General features: G+C 30.5%; 1 protein-coding gene across 1 annotated transcript in view; it reads left to right on the forward strand.

The window, feature by feature from the left end:
• The window catches only part of LOC132754751 (tyrosine-protein kinase SRK3-like), a gene marked incomplete at its 3' end in the record, with an annotated part of 64172 nt that overhangs the window by 8305 nt on the left and 28441 nt on the right, over window positions 1-27426 (forward strand). The window contains 2 exon segments of the mRNA XM_060745439.1: window positions 430-857; window positions 26349-26458. Of these exon segments, the coding sequence (XP_060601422.1) occupies window positions 772-857; window positions 26349-26458 (196 nt within the window).

The following is a 27426-nucleotide window of genomic DNA, read 5'->3' on the forward strand; positions in this document are numbered from 1 at the left end:
CTGGATAAAGTTAAAGCGGCATGTCCCCAAATATATATAAAAGTATTCAAAAAGTCAAACTTAAGAAAAATATGTAAAAAGACTGAAGATTATGAAAAAGTGTGAATAAACGCATTATAATTTATATTAGCTAATAAGATAACAAATATGTTTCATAATGTTTTACTTCAAACTAAATGAGTAAGTGCTGATTCTGCAGGAATGTGTTTTTGAAGTGAAATTAAGGTGACTAAGGTATCCATAAGCCACACAATTTGTAGATTTCAAAATTATTTGCAATTCATTATAGTTATTATAGAAATGGCATGGATGAGGCAGTGTGCAGCTTTAAAGACTTTGAACACCAAAAGAAATCGTATTCTTTATGATTTTAATTAAAAATAAATGTTTAAATTAGCTAAATACACGTCACAAATGTTTTTTTTCCAGACATGATCACCAATTCGCCGAGAAAAAGAAGCACTTTATATACAAGCGCTAGTGGATGTAAATTGACGTTATTTGGACTGTAGATTGTGCAATGACAATATCAGGACAAACACTGAAGATCAATAGCAAATAATTCATATATATTTATCTTGACAGCCATACAAAGGGATACTGCAGTGGAACTATTCAAAGAGAAACATTGTAACATCGTCCTTGTGCTTTAAATTACTTATCTTGAACTAGATCGACAATACAACAGATCAGCTTGAAAGTTTTTATCTAAAAATTTACACTAGTGTTTAAAATATATATAAATGGAGTGGAAATAATGTTTAATATTCAATGGAAAGATTTAAATGTGGATATACAATGATAGGTGGGAATAAGTCAAGAACGTGTAGAGTATCACCAATTCCTGATAAAATAAGGTAAGTGCATTTTAGTTTTTAAGTTTAGTACGGTGACTTTGTCTATGACAGTCAATAGTATAATATTACATACATTATATAATAACACTTATTTCATTTGTCCAAATCTCTCTTTTTCTTCTTTATCTCATTTATTGTTTATTATTGATTTCAAAAACACATGCATGTACATTTGTAAAAGTCTCTTTTTTCACTCTTATTGTTAAAAACCATAACCATGATTTCGAAAATACTTTTGTGTATACATTAAAGGTCTATTTACCCTCATAAATGATATAATTTTATTTTTTGGTAGCCTTTTACAGTTTCCAAAAGTTACTCACTCATTGCCCTTATTTCTAAGCAATTTTTTCTACTTTTTTTTATTTTCTTTTTTTTTTATAGATCTTCTAATTTTTTTTATTTTTTTTTTGTACTCAGTTCAGTTATAGTGAATAAGTATGTTGTTTCACTTTGTTTACATTTTGCTACCTTTATCCAAATTTATTTTTTCACATTCAGCATTATTTTATTAAGGCGATGAACATCTCGCATGTTCTAAGTCAGTTATTACAACATTATTTAAAACATATTTACCCTTTCTGCATAATGAAAAATTTAATCATTACCGAGAAATAATGTGCTTTTAAACGATGAAATGAACGACAATAGAATATGATAATATATAATAAAATGCACATAAAAACAGCATTTAATATAAGATAATAAGAAAATTAATAACCTAAGTAAAAAAATTATACATTTTATAAAGAATGATGGGGTATTCCAATATTTACCTTGCGTGTGCAGTATTTTTAAAGACAATTAGTAATTTGAATTCGTAAAATAGACGGGTTCAGCTCTATTTTAATGTTCTTTTTTTTTTGGGGGGGGGGGGTCAGGTTGAGTTAAATCAGATACATATTTCAAACGTTTGGCTTTTTTGATGGGGATTTATCAATCGTTGATAAATAGAATTGTTTAGGATAAAATATAAAAACTGCCTAAAATATAAAAAAGACTGCCCCACTCTTTTTATCAACAAAGCGTATTGTTTCTTGATAGCTAAGGTAATGGGACCAAAGAGAAGATCTTTTACTTTTACGTAATCTTAAACAGCATACTGCTTGTTCTGAATATTGCTCCACAAAATTTATATCACATAAGTTTGTCTTCGTAATGCAACTTATATTGGCACAATTAAAAGTCAGATTTATTTCTGGAAATATGTAAATGTTTATTTATAAGGTTTGTCCGGTACTTGACCTTATGAATTGTCTGGATGACGTCTATTTGTCACAATCTTATTTGCACTGTAATAATTGTTCTCATAATAAGTGAGATTTTATGTGTGATATATTTACAATTTGATATTTTTACAATGCCTTAGTTATAACTTTTGTGTAAAGATATATAGCAGAATGGAATGCAAAAGTACTTTTCACATCGGTACTGGGGGTGGACAGTATGTTGCATTTACCTCTGCAGTCCATGGGTAGGCTTAATCAAACTGATCCTACAATATTTTCAAATTTTGCCAATTTTTTTCTAAATCATATGTTAAAATGCATTAAAATATATCAACTTAGATTTTTTACATGAAGGGAATGGAAATTGGTTTTGGAGATTTGTATACCATTTGATGTAGGTATAGACCAAACATTTGCGTTCAAGGATACATATCATGTGCTCATTCCGTTTTTTCGGAATAATTGTTTTATTGTGCACAAAATGGACTAAGAAAAAAAAATCTTCAAGCTCAATTTTGGCTAGAAATCACACTAAATATCGATATTCAATATAATTTTCATGCAAACTCGTTAGTTACTTTCGATTTTGTTGGTTCCTTGAGAATGTGTAGATAACGAGGCCGCATCTTAATAAGATTTGTGGATTAATTAACTACATGTGTTAACACAAGGAAGTTTTAAGATAATCTAAATGCATACAGATGCGTCAAGTAACTTTTTAATCAGGTACAAATGCACTTGTAATCATTTTCATTCTTTCTATTTTTTTCAACAATGTCATCATTTTATAAGAGAAAAATGACAAATTTATTAGCTTTAGAGGATAGATATGAAGAAAATTTAACGTGTAACTCTAGCATTTGAACAAAGCAAAGCATCACTTCTAAATCTCTATACATAATTTCCCAGAAAGCATATTTGATATCTGAGGTTTCTTTTGAGATAATGACTTTACATTTATCACAGAGTGATTTATTGTCAGATTTTATCTGGTTCTTGCAATTTTATTAATCTTTCAGGATAATAACGACTAGCAGAATAATACAAAATTGTTTCGAATTTCCATTGTAATATACATCAAAGTTATTTAAGATGTCTGCGAAAGGTTTTATTTTTTTACAGACTTTTCGAATCCTCTTTAGTGAACGTCTTATAAAATAGAAGGTTATATTAAGAAAGCGCTTTGTCTCAGACAATTCACTTTGTTTTGTGACAACAGACATGTCACTGCGCCATATTAACTCAGCAGGAAAACGTATAAAACATATAAATCATTTACACTATACACTGAAAACATCCAGATCTTACATATATTTGTCACTATAGACATTGAAATATTTTGGTTCTCTTCCATAAATAATTCACAATTTACTACTGCAATAAACATGTAAAAGAATGTTTTATAGGTCAGACTATATACAGAATAATATATTTTTTTCTAAAGAAATGTAAGGTACAGTGCAATTATCTCAGAGCGGCCTTCTAAAGAGCAATTAATTTCTTACATCAATAGTTTAAACTTTTACAAATCTAAAACCTCAAATATACATTGTACCTGTCTGGAGATAAACGAGTAACAACAATAATATGTGTGTCCAAATGTTGTTGCTCTTGTACAGGTTTTACTGTTACTGATTGATATACACATGAAAAGTTAACTAGCAATCACTGGTCTCATAAACATATTTGATACTTGGTTTCTTTGCAATGTGCCCAGTCTTATTTAAATCGCCTTAATGTTTTGACCTAGGAAGTGTCAGAAGTTTCGAAATTTGCCTTCTTTCGGCTTGATTGAATTACAATATGCCAAAGTCGGCACCACAAACTATTATGTTTATAGATAAACAAATTAGGGAAGATGAGACGCGTATCATACATATTAAATAAGTTATAAAGAATTGGTGAAAACTCAAAAATGATTGATAAACAAGATCTAACAAGATATGTTTAGTAAAAATGGCATTGTAAGCCAAACGCCATAGCATAATATTCAAGATGGTTGTAATGATATTTCAATGGATTTCTTTTCGTTTACAGCTATTTAGTTATAGTAATTCTGGTAGTTTTTTTTTTCAAGATTCTACTCCTGATTAAGTGATTATTAATTATTGGTATATGTTCAAACAAAATTAATTAAGTATGCATAGGAAATACAATTACAATCAAAACTATTTGATTTTTCTATTCTGTTATCAAATTGTTATTTTTCCGTTAACGTTATTCCATTATTAATCATTAACGAATAAGATTTAAAACATCGGACCAAAAACGTATACTTTTGCGAAACACATCAATATTAAAAATACTGCAAAATATCATTATTAAAATTCTAACGTTTTCTTTTCAATTTATTGTCTATCATTTTCTTGTTCTTAAGATACAAATGGAAATTAGGTCGAGCGGTGATTAAACATACGTATATAATCAAACATTGGTTTAATAATTCGGGTAAAAAGAACGCAGAGATACGATTATTTTAGAATCAAATTACATTAAATATGATAAACAAGATCAACAAGGAAAGGCGGCGTTTAATGAAGGCAATCCCACCCGACCCAGCAACAAGAGCCAGTGGCAAGAAGCCCAGAAGGACCCCAAAACAAAAACAGGACAGGGCACAAGGGCAGTGGACAGGCTAACCACTAAAATCATAAATAATTAGTGACTGATGAGGAACTAAAAGAAAATTATTCATATGATTATTAAAATTATTAAAATTATTCTTTATTTATTCAAATAAAGTCATGTCAACAATTTAAAAACATTGTTTATACTTAGTTCTATGACTGAACGAAGAAACACTTTTCAGAAAAAGAACACTTTACTAATGGGTCCATGGAGAGTTCGTTTTCTTCAGAGGACAAAAGTCCAGAGACAAATATTTAGAATTAAATTTCTTCATCGTATTAGTAAAAAAAGAGAAAACAATAAGTTGGATTATTGGCAATTTAAACAGTCAGAATTCACAATAAATCAACATTCAATATGCTAAAATAATACGGTTCCCAAAGGAATCAGTCTCTGTCTTAAAATTATACGAATAATTTATAGACTACAGATATAGCAGCAAATGTCTTCCAATCCATTGAAGTTTACCAGAAAAATATAATATGTATACAGTACTTAATACGCGACGTGTACTCGTATTAATGTCTTTAATATACTTGATCAGATCGAATAATAGCACTGTTTTTAATTGCTTTGAAGTTCTTGTCTTTGTATTGTACTTTTTTGTAATTTATATTATTAGTTATAAAGATTTTTGACAGGTTATATGGCCATATATAAACGGTTGTTCAGAAAAATAACCCCCGAGCCGCTAGAAATATTTATAACGGATTTATAATACAGCAAGCATCTTATTTTTAGAGAGAAAAAAAATTAGATTTCTTCTCAAAATGACAGCAGTCGTTTATATAATCAATATAAACGTCACGATTATCCAATGAAAAGCAACGTTACGAATGTACAGTATTATATAAATGCATATACAATGCATATGCAAATATAATTTAATGCAAAACAAAAAAAACGTGTTGGTGTAAAAACGCCAAAAACATAGCTTAGAGAGGCAATCATCGTCAACTGTGAAACGTATAGCTTCTGTATGCATGTTATTGTCAAGAGAACATTACATGGTAATGAAATCAAGTTATAACCATCAATATCATGATTTCATGCATTCTACAAGTAAGCAACATTCCAGATATTGATGCTAATTAATTTGCAGTTGATTGGCAATTTGGAATTATCTAGTAATGAATAATTTAACATGCGCTTGATACTTTGTGCTAGAGGCAATGCATCGGTTATCATTTATTTTTATTGCCGTTATTAATGAACCTGAAAATTGCAAGAAAAAATGTATTTATACTCTCAGGAGGTTTATCATAAAACAGTTCCTCTATATGTGCAATATATTTGATTAGCTTTCGAACATTGCCGTGAACATATGAATTACTTTGATGACTTGACATTACATGGAAATCATTGTGCGAAGCATTCATGAAGAGGTATATTACATATAGTCAGAGGCATAGTTATCGATAGCAGAGATAGGCAACTTCCTCGCTAGTTAAGAAATCACGCGTGCTTGCTAAACTTAAAACTTGTAGCAAGTAATGCTTATTAACGAGATATCAAAATCAGTAAAATAATACATTTTCTGAAAGCTTATGCATTTGTCTATGGCTGCAGGTAAAAACATTTACAGTTCCCATTTAAATGAATGATACATCAATTTTTAAAGAGAACTACTTTTTAATTTTTGTTACAAAACTATCTACATCTCTGCTATAGTGATTTTATGCATTTATATTACTTTATTTGTGTATTATTGCCAAGTGATATTGGTGATAATGTTATTTTATTTGTGTATTAAAGGTTAGTGCTATGTTAGAATATGTTATAGACTAGAATTACGGCAAAATCTTTAGTCTTGTACAATCTGTATAAAAATGTCCACCGCATCAAGTTTCAAGCAGATATTTGTTTGACCCAAAGCCATATTTGCTCCTCTTTGGCCTAATATCAAGGCAAATGTTTTATATTTTGTTTTATTTAGGATGAGAGATCAATTGTCAAAAAGATACAAAAGGGTTTTGTCGTAACCGTGTCATGTTCTTAATATTTATGCTGATTTTCAGACAATACTCTTTTCTTACCATGTCCATGATATATTGGACTCTCAATGTCATAATCAGATACTTCATTGATCGCTTCAACGTTTCATCGAACGTGTATATCCTGAGTTGAATTAGTTTCATTTAACACCACGATAAATGACAAAAAGAAGCATTACAAATTTGAATGATGCCTTACTTACTCGTTTAACATATATATGTTTTGGTTTTAATTTTAAAAATCAAAACAGTATAAAGTGAACTGGAAACAATTTGGAAACCTTTAACACTTAAAGCTTTACAACTTGTTAAAACACGCATATGGTACCAATTTTTGTCTTTTTGAGTGTTCCTTGAAGAAACACGTTTATGCTGATATATAACGTTTGTCCGATACTTGACCTTGTTTATTTCTCTGTTTCATTCTTATTTGCATTGCAATGATTGTAGGTTTTGTTCTAATATTTGATGAGATTTCCTTGATTCTTGACAAACATTTACAACCTTGGCAATGCTAAACGGTTAACGGTTCCAATTGTGTTCGTTAAAGAGGATATAAAATGAGTGTAGGTTCAATGCTGAATTTTTGAAACAGTTGAGTAAAATTATATTATGCGAACCTCAGGCGAGCATATTATTATTTTATCCAACGAGTTCAATAAATTTAATAATGAAGCTACACGGATATAATATGTTATTTATCACATATCCAAAATAAGAACCGTTAACAGTTAGAAAACAAAATCACTTTTTCGTTGATGCGCTTATAATGTAACGCTAACATTACGCTATGTTTTATTACGCTAATGACATCACGTAAAAATATGTGCACAGCCGTCCAAAACCGTTTTTATGGAGTCGCAAAAGCAGCACGGGTATGTGATTAAAACATTTAATATGTAATTTGTACAAAAATAATTTCAGATTTTTAAACTATATAATGAAGTGCATCTAGCTTTTTTATATTTCTTGAAGCTTACACATGTCTTTTCTCGCTTAAAAGTTATTTATAATTACACGTACAACAAACGAGTTCCTTAAAAGAATAGTCTGTTGTAATAAATTACTTGAAGAAAATACTATAAGTACTAAATAAGTAAATCTTGTTGATTTTTGAAAATATCATAAAATATATGAATACGGTATTTTCAAATCATTAAATCCTCTTAGAAATCACAAAGAAAGGAAGATCCCTTGAGAGCGGTAACAGAGAAAGCCATCTACGTAATCGCAGAATGTCTAATTCCGCATCTTTCAATATAGAGCCATCAAAATATGAAATTGCGGTATCTTAATCAGTATCGTAAATTAATTCGTTAGGTTTGTCATCTAATATGAAATTAAAGACAGACTGAATACACAGTGATATGTCACTTAATCTATTTTACTATGTATAATCCCCAAAGGATTCATTCACTTTTCTTGAGAAATTGACCTTCTGGTAACCTTTCCGAATAAGTCTCTCTCTCCCTTCTTCCCTCCCTCTCTCCCTTCTCTACCTCTCTCTCTTGTTTTATTATTTTGTTGCAGTGCAAAAATACTCTATCTGATGAATGTTTTAAAGAATATATAAACCTGCAACAGCAATAATGTAACGTGTAATCCTAGAATTTATCCAAAGCATAGCATCACTTGTAAATCAACAAAAATTATTGCTCAGAAAACAAAATTTGATATCTTGAGGTTTCTTCTGAGATAATGACATTACATTTATCACAGAGAGATTGATTGTCAGATTCTGTCTGATTCTTGCGATTTTATTAATCGGTCGTGGTAATAACGACGTAGAGGAATAATACAAAATTGTTTCAAATTTCCATTATTATATGTTCCTTAGTAATTTATACTGTTAGATGCCTTAGCTGGAGATTGCTCTCCGATTGTTTTAATATACTTTGGTGTACGTCGTATAAAACAAAAATATAATTTGTTACATACAAACCAATGCTATGTCCCATATATCTTGCAGACAGTTCACTCTCTTATGTGACAATAGACACATCACTGCACCATACTAATTCAACAGGAAAGCACATAAATCATTTACACTATATATCTCGAGAAGAAATTAGAAACAGAGCTAACATGTAATAGTCGGTTCAGACAATGACATCTAGTTCAATGTTTCCTTGTTCAAATCATGGATTTTTATAATTTAGGATATTTAGATTTTCTTTCCAGAATACAAAAATTTTGTATAAATCTTAGGTTAATGCCAGTTATACGCAAATATATACATGTTTTGCCTAAGGTATTGTCTGGAAAACATTTTTCAGAGGTACAAATGTACAAGAAGCGTGTTTTTAATTAGGTAATTATACATGGTATATATAATATTACTTAATCGCCTTTCAAGACTTGTGTTTGCAATGTTAAAATGTATTAACAATAAAATCAATGCTACAGTTATGATAAATGAAAATTATACATAAATCGAAGAAAATAATATAGTATCAAAATATTTTTAAAATATCTTTCAATTTTACTGTTAGATGATTCTAATTCATGTTAACTGCTTTGCATACTGCAAATTCAGAATTGATAAGTCAACTGTCTTTGTATTCAGTAACAAAAAACTTTCAATCAAATCGTTAAATAAATGATCAAATTTAATACTCAATTTTGTAATGTGTCCTGTCTAATCTAAATTGCGTTATCTATTGACCTAAAAAGTGCCAGATATTACGAAATTGCCATTTCGCTTGGTTGGACTGAACCATATTATGTCAAAAAATGGTAGTATAAACGATTATGCATATCCATTATGTCTATTGATAAACTAATGTGGTAAGAAGAAATAAGTTCCATACATATTAAATAAGTCATACAAGATTGATGAGACCTCTGAAAAAGATAATTGATATAGACAAGATATGTATTATCTAGCGTTTAGCGTACAATATCATTTTTATAACAAAAAAATGCTAAATGCTTAACAAGATTTGTGGCGGCGTATATATAAAACAATATGTTTCCTCCCTTTTACAGCGATTTTGTTAAAAAAATACTTGAAGCGAGTTTCAAGAGTCCATTAGAGATAAAGTGAGTTATCAATTATCAATTGTGTACATACAACCTTGTCAAGAAGACATAGCAAATATTTGTGCAATTAAAATTAATTGATTTTTCTTAATATCTTATCTTATTATCTATTTTTATCAACAAATGAATAAATCACTGCCAATGTGTATACTTTTGAATATCATAAACATATCATACTCAAAATAATTGCATTAATATAATTGTTATTGTTTTATCTTTGCTATTTATAAATTTCAAAGAGTATTTATACAGCTAGCTTACGGAACCTTGGTGGTTCTACTCAGGTGCCCGTTTGTGCCTGAAATAATGCACGAAATGGTACCCGAGGTGTGTTCATCCACCAGTATAGCCGGAATGTCGCCATATTACACGTACTATCTTGGTGTGACGTGAAACCAAATCATACAAGCAAATAAATCAAAGGGTACATACAGACAGATGGTGCATACTAACTTACATATTTTCATCTTTTGCAAAACCTACTAATTTATGTATATAAATATTTCATTTTAAAGTACGTTATTATTTGGGTCGACAATGGTAACATGCGTTTATCATAAGTTTCATGGAAACATACTATATTCAAACAATGCATTTCACGTATGCGTCTACAAAAGTGCCGATAAATATAATTGAAAAAAGCCTTCGTCGTCGAATACGACAATAAGAAGGGTTTTTTATTCCTTGTACGGCGAACTCGTGCACAACAAAAACAAGCTATAAAACTATAAAATTACGATTACGAAAAAAATATATGAAAATAATATGGTTTTGGCTTTATGTAAATAGCATTATCAGTTGATATACGCCTGAAACATAGTTTAGACAGGCAGTCGTCGGTCGTTTTCATATAATTATATTCCATATATATGCAACCATAAATGTACCCATAAATGTATGCACCACTACAATGTATTAATGTCAAGAGAACGATATATGGCAATAAAATGTACTGTTGTACCTGCATGCTTAAAGCAATCATTATCCCACATACTGACGCTAATTTATTTGCAATTAGTTTGCAATTTAGAGTTCTCGAGCAATGAATAATTTAATATGCGCTTGTTACTATGTGCTTGAGGTAATGCATCGGTTATCATATATTTTATTGTTTTCAAAATTAGAGATGAAAAAGTTTTAACTCTCAAAGCATTAATCATAGAACAGTTCGTCTACATGTTCAATATATTTGATTAGCTTTCGAACATTGCTGTGAACATATGAATTATTTTGATGACTTGGCATTGCATGCAAATCAATGAGCTAATTATGTATGAAGCGGTATATTGCGTATAGTGATTTTATCTGTGTATGCTCTTATCTGAATATTTCATTATTTTACTTTACTTATTTGTAAGTAAAGTGACATTGTCTTTCCAATTTGTTTTTATACATATGCCTGATATAAGCAACCATAAATGTATGCACTACTAAAGTATATTAATGTCAAGAGAACGATATATTGCAAATAAAATATATTGATATCAAGCTTGGACGTACCTGCAGGCTGAAAGCAATCATTATTCCACATACTGACGCTAATTTATTTGCAATTAGTTTGCAATTTAGAGTTCTCGAGCAATGAATAATTTAATATGTGCTTGTTACTATGTGCTTGGGGTAATGCATCGGTTATCATATATTTTATTGTTTTCAAAATTAGAGATGAAAAGTTTAAGTCTCAAAGGATTAATCATAGTACAGTTCGTCTACATGTGCAATATATTTGATTAGCTTTCAAATATTGCATTAGCTTTCAAATATTGCTGTGAACATATGAATTATTTTGATGACTTTGCATTGCATGGAAATCAATGTGCTAATTATGCATGGAGAGGTATATTGCGTATAGTGATTTTATCTTTGCATGCTTTTATCTGAATATTTCGTTATTTACTTTACTTAATTGTAAAGTGGCATTGTCTTTCCAATTTGTTTCTTAATTTCTAAATAATCTATTTTTAACTGTATTGTCTGTGGAGAGAGATTATCATATAAATATTTGACAGTGACAATCAGTTTGTATAGGGATTTTAAAACTTAATTCATATACATGTATATAAATATATGGAATAAGTCGTTAATGTTTAAAGCATTAATAGATAGTCTTCCCTTAAAACGAAAGGCAGTCAAAATAGAACGGATGTTACTACATGTATATATACAGTACGAAAATGCGACTTTCAATTTTTGAAGTACATGTACTTGGCATTGTTATCAATTATTAATGACGATAATAAATATATGTCAGCTCACCCGTGAATCATGTGGGTGTTTAATTAATGATATTGTTTGATATGATATCATCAATATATATCTCATTAATAACAGCAAAAAACTATAGGATAAAATGACCTAAATCTAGTTTTAACAAGTTTTTTGTAACCAAAGATAGCTTTTTAGTTATCATTGTCATCAACCTTGTACATTACCAAATGCGTGTAAAATCTTACCAAAGGTAAATGGTGTTGTTTCTGCAAAGTCATTTTGACACACAATAATATTGAAACTCTGATATAATGTAATAATAAACAACTAGAAAATGCTACGACTGAAAATTGCGAGAGCTTGTCAACTAAAGGCATTTTTCAAAGAAATATATTTGTATAAAACGAAATGTGCATGGCTTTCTTTCAAATTTTAAAACAGTTTTTGGTTATGAATTATAATACTTTTGTATTTTTTATTGAATCATAAAGATGGGGGGGGGGTAAATTATTCAGATAAATTAAAAAAAAAATAAATGTCATAATATTCGTATCCCATTCATTAAATGAGACACAATGAAATACTGCATGATGAAATATGTTGTATACCATGCAGAGAAGATAATTAGCGATTGTCTTGTCACAATTTTCTGTGAATCTGTCCTTGTTGTTTCGTGCAAGAGAAAAAAAAAAATTTCGCACATGGAGAAAACAAATATTTAAGCTTGTAACATTTAATACAACACAGAACTTAATACACTAGTAAGCCATTTGGTACAACAATTTCTGGTCGATATTAAAATTTGATTATTAATACTGTGTAGTTTTAACAAAGAGACTTGCTTAAGTAAATGTCACTCCGTAGAGCCCGTGGTGCTTTTTTCTCTCGTAATATTGTGTCATTACACGGTACCAATATGTGACAGCAAAATTTACGAATATCCATCATGTCTGCTGACATACGGTTCAGGAAGTACAAATAAGGGGAACATGATCGTGTGTGGTACTGAATAGACAATCAATCACGCCCCTATGTTTGATTGATAAATGTATAAATACCGGTATGCATCAACAGTTCCATTTCCTTAGTGAAAGAACAAAGCTTGTCTATTGCTTTTATTCCATTCAGTCACACATTTTAACTTAAATTAGAGAACTTTATGATTTTTGAATACTAGTCATGGTTGTGACACGTGTTTACTCTCACGAATTTTGCTGCATGTTTATTCATTCGTATGAAGAAGCCTAGAAAGCTTGATTCTTGGGAAAAAAGGAAAATACTAAGGTTAAAATGACATTAAAGATCGTGTGAAACTGCCAAATACAAATTCAAGTTTGGTTAATTTGAGCCAGCGTTTAATGCATTCAACACCCCTAATACAATCCCAACCCTAATTCAATTTCTTATACTGTATGTGAAAATATTTGCGGGCTTCAAATTTTCGCCATCTTTAGGTTAATATTCGATCCACGAATTCATGTTTAGCGCGAATAATTCTACTTCAATAATTTCTTAATAGTCATATTTTCGCGCTTCTATAGAACAATGGATATCAGTGCATTTTATGCTTTCAATACATACGATTGTATTAACATTTTTACCGAGTAAATGTGTTTTGTTTTCCGAGTTTTTAATCAGTTTAACTAACTGTCAGTTAAAGTTGTTTATGTTTGTGTTGTTTGTATTGTTTGTTTAGAAAATTGTTTAGATCTGATCAGATATTAAGACGTTTATGACGCAAAATGTGAAAAATCATACACGTTAACGGACATTACTTTTGTTTACGCTAGACACTGGCTTTGTTCTGTGCAATAGCGTATTGTTTGATCCAGGTATTGAAATAACTATGAACTCCCACGATGATTACAGTAATTCCCCTTTTTTGGGCTTAGCAGTCTACGCGAATTTATGACTTTCGACTGTCACCTCCGCGAATTCAAAATAGAGCGAATATTTGTATAAATTGACCCTCAAAATGGACGTTTCCGCGAAAATTTGCTTCCACGAATTCAAATACACATACAGTATGAAATTGCTGAAAGTCCCATTCGCTATTTGGGCTTAGTAATCCAATCAAGTTTATACTGACTTGTATGACCATGTTCACAAATTATATATTTGTAAATTTCTTTAATTGGTTTTTAGATGTGACACTTGATTGTAATATTCTGTAGTACGTGTCCAATCCTTTAAAATTAAGCGAAAAAAATCATGTTTGCCATGCATGAAACAGAAACATTTCCAAGAACGATATAGTGCCACCGGCATAATAATATACCATTATTGATATTATATAACTAACATAACAGTTGATACCGTGAGACTTCATTCTTATTGCCTATAAATGAAATGTCAAGTTATGATTTGTAAAAGGCCCTGCAATGATATATTAGTTTGACATAATTTATTGTTGTCTATTTTGATAACGAAACAAAGAGAAGCGGAATCCATAAAGAAGGCCCAAAATGGCAAGGTAATTTGTCAGGTAATAAATTTCCAGGCCGTTTTTTCTCGGTATTGACCTTAATATCTGTACAAAAGTTCTAAAATTTGCTCAATTTAGAAAGAGGTGACATAAATCTGGTGTGATTAATCAACTGTCGACTTGGTACAATAGACCATTGACGTAGTGGTGTCATGTTCTTAATGTTTATGCTGATTCTCAGACGATGATCTTGGACTTGATCTTATTGCTAGGGCTTGGATACATTGCACTACCTATTGCCTAAGTAGATATTTCCTACTTCTCCCCTTTTTCATTAAATGCGTATCACCTCAAATAGTTCTCTTCAATGCCAGGACAAATGGAAAAAATCAAACTTTTTTATACTTGAATAGTTTTGAAACCTACTCTACAAGCTTAGCATATCCTGCCTTAGGACCATAAGGTCAAAGAGGACTCCTTATTCAATATGTTGACTTTTATAGAGAGTATTTGTGTTATTTTCATAAATGGTGTTTGTGCAAGAACATTAAGTTTTTAAAAATGTTAATCATACATTACAGACAAGAACCATGCATTATTCACACACAATCTTGCATTTTTATGTTGATAATTTCATAACAAATGAATGCTTAATGGAATGGTCCAGCGGAAACGATTTGGAACCTTTACCAGTCCAGTTTTTTACAACTTGTCTAAACTTTCATATAAATCAGTATGAACCAGTTTTCGTCTAAATTGATTGCTTATTTTGTAAATTGTATATTTAATTTCCTTGTATCGTATTATATCGTAAATTGGTACATCTGAAATTGCTGGAAATACTGGCTGCTTGTTTAAAAGGTTTGTCCGATACTTGACCTTACGAATGGTCTGAATGACGTCTTCCTATCTCATTCCTGTTTGTACTTTAATGATTGTTCTCGTATTAGGTGAAAAAATTTGTGCCATATACTGGTGTTTACAATGTTGCAATTGTATCATGCTGTAACTCTTTGAAGGTTTTGTAAAAAATAATTTCACAATTAAAATGTTGCGTTTTTACTAAGAATGGTGCTAGGAGGCATGAACGATAGATTGCATTTTACGATCAGACTAAATCAATCGATTAATTTTCATTTAATGTTCTCATTTTCACTTTTTACAAAATATTTAATCCCATTTCGCCTGTTAATATTTTTCTCAAATTACAGATATGTAATGCAAATTTCTTTATCGCGACTGAAGGATAATAACATATAAAAAAACAAATTTCTGTAATGTTTCTTTTAGACAAGGGTGGTTTTATAAGCCTTAGTTTTCTGGACAAAATTTACAAGCTAATAAATAATATGACTTTGTTGTTTTTTTTATATTATACGATATATTAAAATGGTATTTTCAAAACAAACACTTAAGCTTTTGAGCTATTCTGAAAACATGAGTTACCTCAAGAGCGAAATTAATGTAACAGTTATCCTGCAGAATCTTTTCTTACAGATGCCATAAAATATCCATCATTTTGGCCTATCTAAATCAGTATCAATGATAAATTGATTGGTTTAGGAGTGTCATCTAATATGATGTTTAAGGTAGCTTCAATGTACAATGAATCTTCACTTAATCTATTGACCTATGTGCAATGAATCTTCACTTAATCTATTGACCTATGTGCAATGAATCTTCACTTAATCTATTGACCTATGTACAATGAATCTTCACTTAATCTATTGACCTATGTACAATAAATCTTCACTTAATCTATTGACCTATGTACAATGAATCTTCACTTAATCTATTGACCTATGTACAATAAATCTTCACTTAATCTATTGACCTATGTACAATGAATCTTCACTTAATCTATTGACCTATGTACAATAAATCTTCACTTAATCTATTGACCTATGTACAATGAATCTTCACTTAATCTATTGACCTATGTACAATAAATCTTCACTTAATCTATTGACCTATTGTACAATGAATCTTCACTTAATCTATTGACCTATGTACAATAAATCTTCACTTAATCTATTGACCTATGTACAATGAATCTTCACTTAATCTATTGACCTATGTACAATGAATCTTCACTTAATCTATTGACCTATGTACAATGAATCTTCACTTAATCTATTGACCTATGTACAATGAATCTTCACTTAATCTATTGACCTATGTACAATGAATCTTCACTTAATCTATTGACCTATGTGCAATGAATCTTCACTTAATCTATTGACCTATGTACAATGAATCTTCACTTAATCTATTGACCTATGTGCAATGAATCTTCACTTAATCTATTGACCTATGTACAATGAATCTTCACTTAATCTATTGACCTATGTACGAATCTCTCTTTTCTTAAAACGTTTCAATTAATACCAAAAATAAGTAGTCGTATTCACTTATGGTAAAGAGAATAAACTACCATAAAAATGCAACTTGCAATCTTTGAATGTTTTGGGTTTTTTTTTTTTTTTTTTTTTTTTTTTTTTGTGTGTGTGTTTTTGTTTTTTTTATTTTTGCAAAGCATGACAATACTTCTATATCAGCATTATTCCTGATAGAACAAATTTGATATCTTGGGGTTTCTTTTAAGATAATGACATCACATTTATCACAGAAGATTGGTCGTCATCAGATATTGTCTGATTCTTGCAATTTTTTAATCGTACTTTGAAATATCGCTTGAAAAGGAATAGCACAAAATTGTCTCCAATTTCCATTATTGAATGTATCCAAGTTATTCATATTGTGAAATGTCTGAGCTGTAACTGGAGGGTTCTCGAAGGTTATTTCAATCTCCTTTGCTGGGCGTCTTATAAAATAAAAAAAGAAATATTGTTTGCAATCATCATCAAGTGCTTTGTCTCGTCCATCTTACAGACAATTCACTTTGTCTTGTGACAATATATACATATTGCTGCTCTATATTAATTCAACAGTAAAACATATAAAATGAATAAATCATTCACACTTTATATCTCTTACATTGTAGAAATACGTCGGAAATACCAAGATCTAATATGTTATTGTCGGTATAACCAATGAAACACATTTGATTTTGTTTCTCATAAAACATTAATTACATTTTCTTTATTGGAAGTACATAAATGTCCTTATATCATATGTAGACTTCCTATACATTTAATATGTAGAAATCCTTTTTGACTTGATAAAATGTATGATATATGTATTTTATATTGCTTCAGTTAATGACTAAGATATTTAATTGAAACACTTTTACATATGTATACATTATTTATATTCTCATAATGCATTTATAGACCATTGTATTTATTTTATACTTATTAATGAAATATTGATGAAGTAAAATGTATATTTTCATTTCCCGTATTTTAACTGTAAAAATATTTTTCACTTTAAAGTTTTAAGTACTTTTTTGGTAACTTCTGCAAATTTAGAAATGTCTAAGTCAAAGTTTCTAAGTTAAAAACTTTGTGTAATATGGAAGTAACAAACAAAATATGTTGCTTGATTTATTTTATAATGTGTCCAGTCTGATTGCCTTAACGTTTTGACCTATGATGGCAGAAATTTGCAAATTTGCCTTTCTCTTGGCTATATTGAATCACATTATGACAGAAATGGCAACATAAACTATTATGTACATCCATCATATATATTGATAAACAAATGAGGGAAGAAGAGACACGTTCCATACATATTCAATAAGGTATACAAAATTGATGAGAACTCGGAAAAAGATTGATAGACAAGATCATATGTCCAGCTAAAATGATATTGTAAACTGAACGCTGGATAAGATTCAGGATGGCGGGTATATAAAAGTTTGTTTTCTTTTTCAATCGCTTTTGCTAAATCCAAAGATTTTGGTAACAATTTGTCGATAAAATCTTCTTTTTTTCTAAAATATACGAACTGAGAATAAAGTAGATTAATGTACACACGAATTCTTTTTAGAATTGAGGCATAGTAAATTCAAAATTATTCGATTTCGGTTCTCTTTTTATAATTAGAACTTTGATATTAGGGATTGTAAAGATTTGGTTGTGGTAAAAGAAGGTTTTAAAGAATTACACACGAAGTCAAACTACAAATAATTGATATTGTAACACATATTCTTTGCGATTCATCAGTTTTGTTTTATGAGTAGAATAAAATGAAAAAATGTACATGTATATTAAAGCATATATGTTATAACTTTAAGACATTTATTTATCACTAAATATTTCATTGATTTTCCATAAAACTTATCAGTATAAAACAAGAGATAATTTTTTTTTTAATAATATAACTAATCCGGCCATCTATTATTACGTTTACCATTGGTGTTATGGTCAGATTCAGACGACAATACATGTATTTAGAAAACAGTTAGCCTCTAGGAAAGTTCTTCAGACAACAAAAGTCTGGAAAAAAAGATTTTGAATAAATCGGCATTGTATAAATCATAAAAAAGCGTTAGCTGGTTGTTTTTGTGTTTTTAGGCATTGAAGATCGCATGAATTCGTAATAAATAAATAAATAAATCATTTAATATGAAATCTGTTGAAAAATACAATTGCAAAAAAATGACACTTTTCCTGGAATTACAACGCAATGATTATTTGAACTATAGTTATCCAGCAATTTTGCTTTAATCCGATAAAATGACATAAGTAGCAAAAAAAAAAAAAAAAAAAGATACAATCTTTTTAAATACTGCCGATCATTTGTAAATATGTTGTTGTTGTTTTTTATTGGCTTTTTATAAATATTTTGTGATTTTTTTGTTTGTTTTTGTTTTATTTCATTTATTATCAGAAATATGAACAAAGTTAACGTATTTCAACAGCAAAGTGAGAAAGCGTACATGAACTTGAATTTTGTCATATTTCATACATAGTGTTTCTACAAACGAGCATAAAGGTATGCTTATAAATCAAATAAATGTCAAGAGAACAGCAATACATGGCAATGAAATTTGATTAAAGCTATCAATGTTGAATGTACCTGCATGCTTAAAGCACTCAAGTTTCTAAAACTGAGATAATAACTCAAAATTGCTTTTCAATTTGTAAATGTATGTACCATATAATGAATAATTTACGCTGCGCATCTTATGATGAACTTGAAGCAATGAAATTGTTATGATTTATTCTATTGCTGAAAATTATATATAAATAAAATGTAAACTCTCTGGAGCTTTCTACAAATTAGGTCTTGAAATATCTGCAATAAATTTGACCTTTCAAACCCTGGTGCGAAAACCTCAAATACATTTACTTTGATGACTAGCTACATGAAAATCAATGTCATGATGTTTTTTTTTTGTTTTTTTTTTTGTTTTTTTTTAAATTCTTTTTCCTAAATTTTTCAAAAAATACTGTTTCAATTATCATTTTTTGTCATAATAAACAACAGTATATCAGTATATTCCGCAGCAATTCTACCAAAATAGAGTGTTCATGATCCTGTACAATGAAATAGCTTCAATAAACATTTTTTTTGTGGTAAATTTAAAGACCAACGTTTTGCAAGGTATGAATAATACAGCGTTGATTTTATTCATTCCAGCAGCTTTTTGATAGTTTCTAATCATTTTACTTAATTCGGAAGTTCTTGACTTCGAGCAGAATGTAGCAAAATTATAACGGAAGTTACTATATAATCAATATACATGTATTAGATTTGTCAGTTGTGTGACACTTGTCAATTCTCAGCAGTGTTTGGATAATTTTCTTGCACAAGGCATTGTTATCAATTATTAATGACAATAATAAATATATGTCAGCTCGTCCATGTTTCTCATGGGTGTTTTATAATTAATGATATAGACTGATACGGTATGTCAATATATCCTTCATGAATAATAGAAAAATGCTATAAATATTGCATTTCTTTTCTTGTTTTCTTTTTTTTTTTTTTTTTTTTTCATATTTTTGTTATTGTTGCTTTTTTGTTGTTGATATTTTTGTTGTTTGTGTCGTTCTTGTTGTTGTTTTTTTACCTTTTGTGCTCTTATAACATTTGTCCACGTGTAAATTATGTAGTTTCTGCAAAAGACACAAAATAATATTGACTCTGAGTTTATCAATTGAATATTCATAAAAGATGCAAACAAATCCTTTTGACACAACCAGAGTCTCAGTAAATCAATATTTGTCGTAGGCGGAGTTCAAATATATTGATAAAGATGGTATTTTGACGGTATTTGAAAGATTCTTTGAAATACGCGGAATTTCGAGTTAACGAGTTTGAGTTACTGAGAGTCAGTTGTAACTTAAAACGTATAGTGCTTTCTTTCAAAATAATGATTATTTTGACGTCGGTGCGTTCATTATATTCTTTTTATAACTCATTTAGTATTTCTCAAATTCAATGATATTCGGTGGTGGGTACATATCTTGCTTCATCATTTTATTGAGGGGGAGAGTTATTCAAACAAATTTTCATACAATTTAATTTCGAATAACGTTATTCAAAACTATGTACCAAAAATAGTCAACGCTGTGCCATATACACTTTGTAAAAGTATCCTGGTTGTTTTTTACAGCAAAAATCAATGTTTCACATGGGAAAAACAAATATTTAAGGTTGTAAATTTCAAAGGCAGATTTACGTCATTCTGTTCCACGATATTTTGTTCGATTTCAAACTGATTGTTTATTCAATGCTTTGTATACAAAGAAATGCATTGGCATGCAGTAAAGGTGGAACAGTTACTTTTTCTGTTATATTGTGTAATTAGGCGGTATACCACTGAATGACAGCAGACAATTTTACAAATAATCATTATGTCTGCTGACATACGGTTCAGGAAGTACAAATGAGGGGAACATGATCGTGTGTGATACTGGATAGACAACCAATCACGTCTCTGTGTTTGATTGATAAATGTATAAATATTCATCGTCAGTTTCATTTCATCAGTAAAAGACTGTAGCCATTTAGTCACACTTGCAGCTCGTATGGTAAAACAATAATAAGATGTCATTTAGCATAATGTCCTAAACTACTGATTCTGACGCATTTTCTTTTTTTGCGCATCTTTCGAATGTTTATCGGTTATCTACATGTATAAACTTGAATATAGAATGGTTGATATTTGTAACGAATCTGAAAAACAAAACATAGATTAAAATATTTGAAATCTTGAACGCCATCAAACTTGGCCAAACTGACAGTATTGCAAGTTTTGTTTATGGATGGCGGTTTTAATGCATGCTACCATTACGCTTGCGTCGACTTTAAGCAGAAGCCAATTTGCGCACCGACTTTAAGCAGAAGCCAATTTGCGCACCGACTTTAAGCAGAAGCCAATTTGCGCGTCTTCGGATAGACCTGACATTAAACAAATCTAAAGGCTTTTTTCATATTATAGAACAGATTTGCTCTTGAAAATTGACAACAAAACCACTATATAACCAAGTTTTGAAACAGATATTTGTCTGTAAATAAATTCACAAGGCCATTTTGGCTTGGTATTGACCTAATATTGGTACAAAAGATTTACATTTGCTTAATTTAGAAGGAGAAGGGACATCAATCTGAGATGATTGATCAACTGTCAACTGGATACAAAAGACTATTGACGCACTAGTGTCATGTTTCTAATATCTCTGATGATATTCAGACAATTCTCTTTATTGTCGCCTGTGATATACATGAATTGAAGCTCCCAATTCCCTTAACCAAAAACTTTAGTTATCGCCCTACATTTCTTAAGTTTTTCTGAGTTGGTTTCATGAGAAAAACAAATCCAATGTTTTTTTTTTTGTTTTTGTTTTTTTTTACTTGCGTTTCAAGATTTTAATACTATCGGTGTAACTGATTAAAACATGCTTTTAAAGGCATAATGCTTTATTTATATTGTATAGATGCGTTTGTTTATAATAATAAATGTTTTTTGTTGGTAGACGATTTGTGTGCAAAAGCATCCTTAGTTTTGTAAAAATGCACTTCAAACTCAAAATCAAATCCAAAGGCAAGAGAATTGAACAAGTTTGAATAATAAAAATGTGTACAAACAAAGTTATCTAAATTAAATTTTGAAAAAATGCAAATATTGGGCAAACTGTTAGATCACGTTTATGTTACTTTTTGTTTGTACCATTCTATATTCAATGATGTATGCAGTGGACTAGAAATGATTTGGATATGTTATATGGGAAGGTCAACACTAAACACTGGCAAAATATCAAATTTTACTATAATATAGGTATAAAATGACAACGTCGCACTTGTTTCAAAGATGAGCGTTGACAGCTTAAAGACGTCTTTTTCCACGATGTGATAGATATAGATATGTTCTGTATTTTATAAGTGAGATATCGCAAAATGGTTATTGAAATGAAATACAACACTAAACAATTTGTACACATAATGCACGCAATTAGTTAAACAATCCGTTTGTATAAAAATTCCTATATTGATACGTTGTTCCAATTCCCTCGGATAAAAGGAATAAAATAAGATAATAAAAATCCGAAAAGCATGTAAATTAATGAATCAGTGTTTATAAGTTTTATTTTTCAAATATGCTGTTCTATCCGACTAATTGGAAACCTTACTTGAATATAGTTAAGAAACACGCTATCAAAATTAATAATAATAACAACAACAACAATAATAATATTAATAAAAAAAAATAATAATAATAATAATAACAATAAATAAATAAATAAATAAATTATAGTAATAATAATGACAACGACAATGATGATAATGATGATGATGATGATGATGATGATGATGATGAAAATCAAAAGCAAAATAAGCTTCGGAGCACTACTTTGTAAGATGTATGTATATAACGTGTCCCTATTTACGTGTCCCTATTAGTGCACTAACTAGATGATTGCGTGACTTAAACATGTGATTTGAAAGTTCGTATTACAAAATAAAACAGTATCATAGCAAGAGGTTTGACATTGAGGTCATCATGTTACAGTTACATATATTTTATTACAATTTTGTTACATCGATATTTCTATTTAATGAAATACCTATTATCTGTGCCAAACCATCTTCTTTCTCATACAAAAAATTTCTATTTGAAATTTCCGGTTCTATACTTTCATTTTAGCAAAGAGATCTCGAACCTACGGTATTTTAGGTTCGACAAAGGTGGGTTAATGCACCTTTTTTCGTCCATTAACATCTGCAGAAGCACGATGACGAATTTAAAGCGGAAGCCCTTAGGGGCAAGGGATTTTATAAGTCCGAGGGCTACTACAGAAGCATAAAAAAGGTGCATTAATGCTATTCTTACGCAAAAAAATACGTTTAAATCGGTAATTCTGCGTTTTGTTTTTTTCGTGCTAGTGCGATGCATCAAGCTAGTTTTACATGGTACCCTGAGTCACGCATATTAAAAACAATAATAAAAAAATCATCTATCGAGGCGGGGTATACACCCCCCCCCCCCCCACAGACACTTATATAATGTATAGCTGCTTGCCCATTTCTAATTTCTGGCATGGCACAAGCATACGAAATACAGATATCAAAACGTGGAATTACAGATTTATTGCAAAAGGCCTGCGGGTTCGGGCTTTATAAGCGTGCTAGTGCTTCTGCAGACGTTAATTATACACAAGAATGGTGCATTATTAACCTTATGTCACGGTTCAGAACTGTTCACTATTTAGGGGAGATGATGTGTAAGCGGCCGGATAGCTCAGTCGGTAGAGCCGCGGTACGGTATTCCGAGGGTCCCGGGTTCGAGTCCCGGTCAGGCTGCACATTTTTCTCACCCTGTGACAATTGGCGCCCAACGGGGGACAAACATTGCGAACCTTGCCAATAACAGTTATTGGGCGCCAAATGTTACAGGGTGAGAAAAATGTGCAGCCTGACCGGGACTTGAACCCGGGACCCTTGGAATACCGTACCGCGGCTTTATTGACTGAGCTATTTGGCCGCTTACACATTTTTTTTTTAAATAGTGAACAGTTTTGAACCGTGACATACTTTACCACAATATTGAAATTTGTTTTTGAATTTTACAAAGCTACAGAGCAATGCTAATTGATTTTTGAGCTAGAGGCAGTTACGGTCCCATGTTGGGCGCCAAATGTTACAGGGTGAGAAAAATGTGCAGCCTGACCGGGACTTGAACCCGGGACCCTTGGAATACCGTACCGCGGCTTTACCGACTGAGCTATGTGGCCGCTTACACATTTTTTTCCCTAAATAGTGAACAGTTTTGGTTTTAAAAGGTGGGATTTGAACACTGATATTACTAAGACTTTTGACAGGAAGGCAATTTACAGAAGATAAAACAGTAAAAACATTACTTTATTTAGCTGGTACCTGACAGGTAGGGGCCAAAGTTTTAAGAAAATTTAAAACATTGGTACCTACAATTAGAGGAACTGAAAAAGAATACTTGGTATTTTGAACCACTAACAATGGCACAGAAACAGGGTTACAATTAACCTTTGGTATACCAATATTAACAATAATATAGCCAATGTAAGGAACAGAAGAACCATTAGCACTGGAAATATTTAAACTAAAATTTGTAAGGCTGTGAAGTTTTGGTTTAGGAACTAAGGATGAATAAAAAGATTTACTAATAGAAGAAACCATGCTTTTGGAATTAAGAAGACCTTTACATGAAGTGTTACAAATGAGAACTTTAACCTTATTGGCATGACCTACCAAAGGTGCAATATATGGGCCTTTAAAAAATGGCTGACCTTCTGTTGGCCCTGTTGAGAAGGTTACTTTCGGTTTAAAGTATTTTTTGGAATTTTATTTGTAACAGGCTTGTTAGTAGCCTTAGGTTTTTTTTTTGGCTGGACCCTGCTTTTTACTTTTATTACTTTATTTGCTTTTATCTTGGTATCCACCCTGGTAATTTCTGGACTTTTTTAAACCCTGAAGTTTTTTTTAACAGAGTGTGTATTTATATAAGGTTTAGGAAATGAATATTTGGCAGCAGGGGTACATGAAGGGGTACCAGTGCTGGTGTGCTAGATTTCACATAATGAAGATGGAACTTTTCGGAACGACGGATAATATTAGCATAATGTTATTTGGAAGGTCGTGAGTTGACATAGAAAAGTCACAAGAAAATTCAGCCAGACGCAGCCAAGTTTCGAACCAAGGGCCTTTGGATTGCCGGTCCAGTATGCTTACCATTAATATTTGTATGCATTAATTGATCAACTTGGAAACTTTAAAGCTATAAGTTACAAGGGAGGTAAACGTGAAAAGTATCTTAATGTGTAGTACAAACAGTTGTCTCTCTTTAGAAGTTTAAGATGGTTTTTAAACTCGATACTCCAAAATTATGTAAAACTTAAACTGGGACTTGTAATCATTTTTTCCCATTTTTTTTTTTCAATTTCATTTTATTTTCCATACATTTTTGTGGTTAGATGTTTATTTACAAATGGCGCCAAAACCTGATGAGCGTCCACTATTAAAATGACTCACTTTAAACACCTTCTTTCTGTCTCTTTCTTCTTTTTTGTATTACATTCATTGAAAGAAAAAAAATAAACGATAATATTTTTTTTTAGTTTTCTAGTTTCCCACTAAACAATATTTCTGGAGATGATATTGCCAAATTTGATAATGACTTATTTTATCATTCATATTTGAGTCGATTTTTTAAGATGTGCTATTGCATTGGCAACATCTTTTTGCGGGCATATTATTAAGTGGTATACTCACATAGTTAAATGATATTCATACCATTCATATTAATAGTAGAAATAGTGGGTCGAAAAATATTTTAAAATCGTACTTTATTTTATCAACTTTTATTTCACTAAAAAAGCTTTTAAATGTACCATGTATCATTATTTTCTATACATATCTAAACATTCGCCAAATTGATTGATTTCTTAAATCATTATTATTAATATTATACCTATATCTTAATGATTTTTTTAATTATTTGATTAAGGCCCTTATACATGCATGGGGGAATCTATGCGAATAAATTTTATTTACATCTGTAAATACTTTTAATTTTCAGTTTAGACGATAAAGGCGTTAGCATGAAGTATTTTGCAGCATTTACATCTATTCCTGGCAATATGAATAACTTCCGGAGGGAAGAGAGAAATTCGTGCCCGATTTACACAGGTAAGTTTTCCCCTAATCGTACCTCTAATTTGGAATTTCCCCCAATCTAATTCCGCGCGCACCTGTAACCTTGACCTTCTTCATAACAGAACGTCAACACGAGGTATATCATCGGTGTTTACAATCTGAATAATGCAGGAATACATGGTTGCAAAGTGTTTTTGTATTGTAAAGGTGAATATTTTCTCTTAGATATTCCTGTTCATCATGCACGACATTGCTAACTATTTGTCACGCGGTGTATTGAAGCAAATTTTAGTAGGAGTGGTAGCCAAGTGTCAAAACCAATATGGCCGCTGTCACTTCCTGTGTGAGTTAGGGTCAACTTTTTTTTTCATTTTACGCAGGTTCATGAACTGACATTTGTTATTGTATTAGCTTGCTATCAATTAAAATGTTATTATAACATATTGCATGAAATATATCGTGACATATTTTTTTTTTGTAAACTAGAAACGAATGATGAAAGTTAAATTTTCCCACACTGACTGAGTGACTAATCAAGAGCTTGTGTTACTGTTAGTATCGATCATATTATATTTAATATTATTTACTTAATTTGAAGTTTGTTATTTGTTTATAAGGTAACAATATGTTTTATGCTTATTATTCAAATATAATGCAAGAGGGTACTAACACAGTTACCACAACATTCTGCTTGAAAACAAAATAGTGTTGCTTACCCAAATCATTTTATTTTTAAACTAAAGCTTGCTGTAAATTATAAATGTAGTCATAAATAAAGTAAATAATAAAGCATGGTTTGGCATAAGTAGCCCCTACCAGCCCCCCCCCCCCCCCCCCAACCCAGTAAAGTCTGCATTACCTGTGCTGTAGCTTCATTACATAGTATGCAAAACTGTTGTTACCTTAGCTATGACATAGGATTCTGATCATATTGCAAAATACATGATTTGTATATTTGTATGATGGCACGATATTTCAGTTACTTAGACCACTGGCTGTCA

The sequence above is a fragment of the Ruditapes philippinarum genome, unplaced genomic scaffold (assembly GCF_026571515.1).
Source record: "Ruditapes philippinarum isolate M1 unplaced genomic scaffold, ASM2657151v2 ctg1890_1_1_1_1, whole genome shotgun sequence".
Taxonomy (NCBI): Eukaryota; Metazoa; Mollusca; class Bivalvia; order Venerida; family Veneridae; genus Ruditapes; species Ruditapes philippinarum.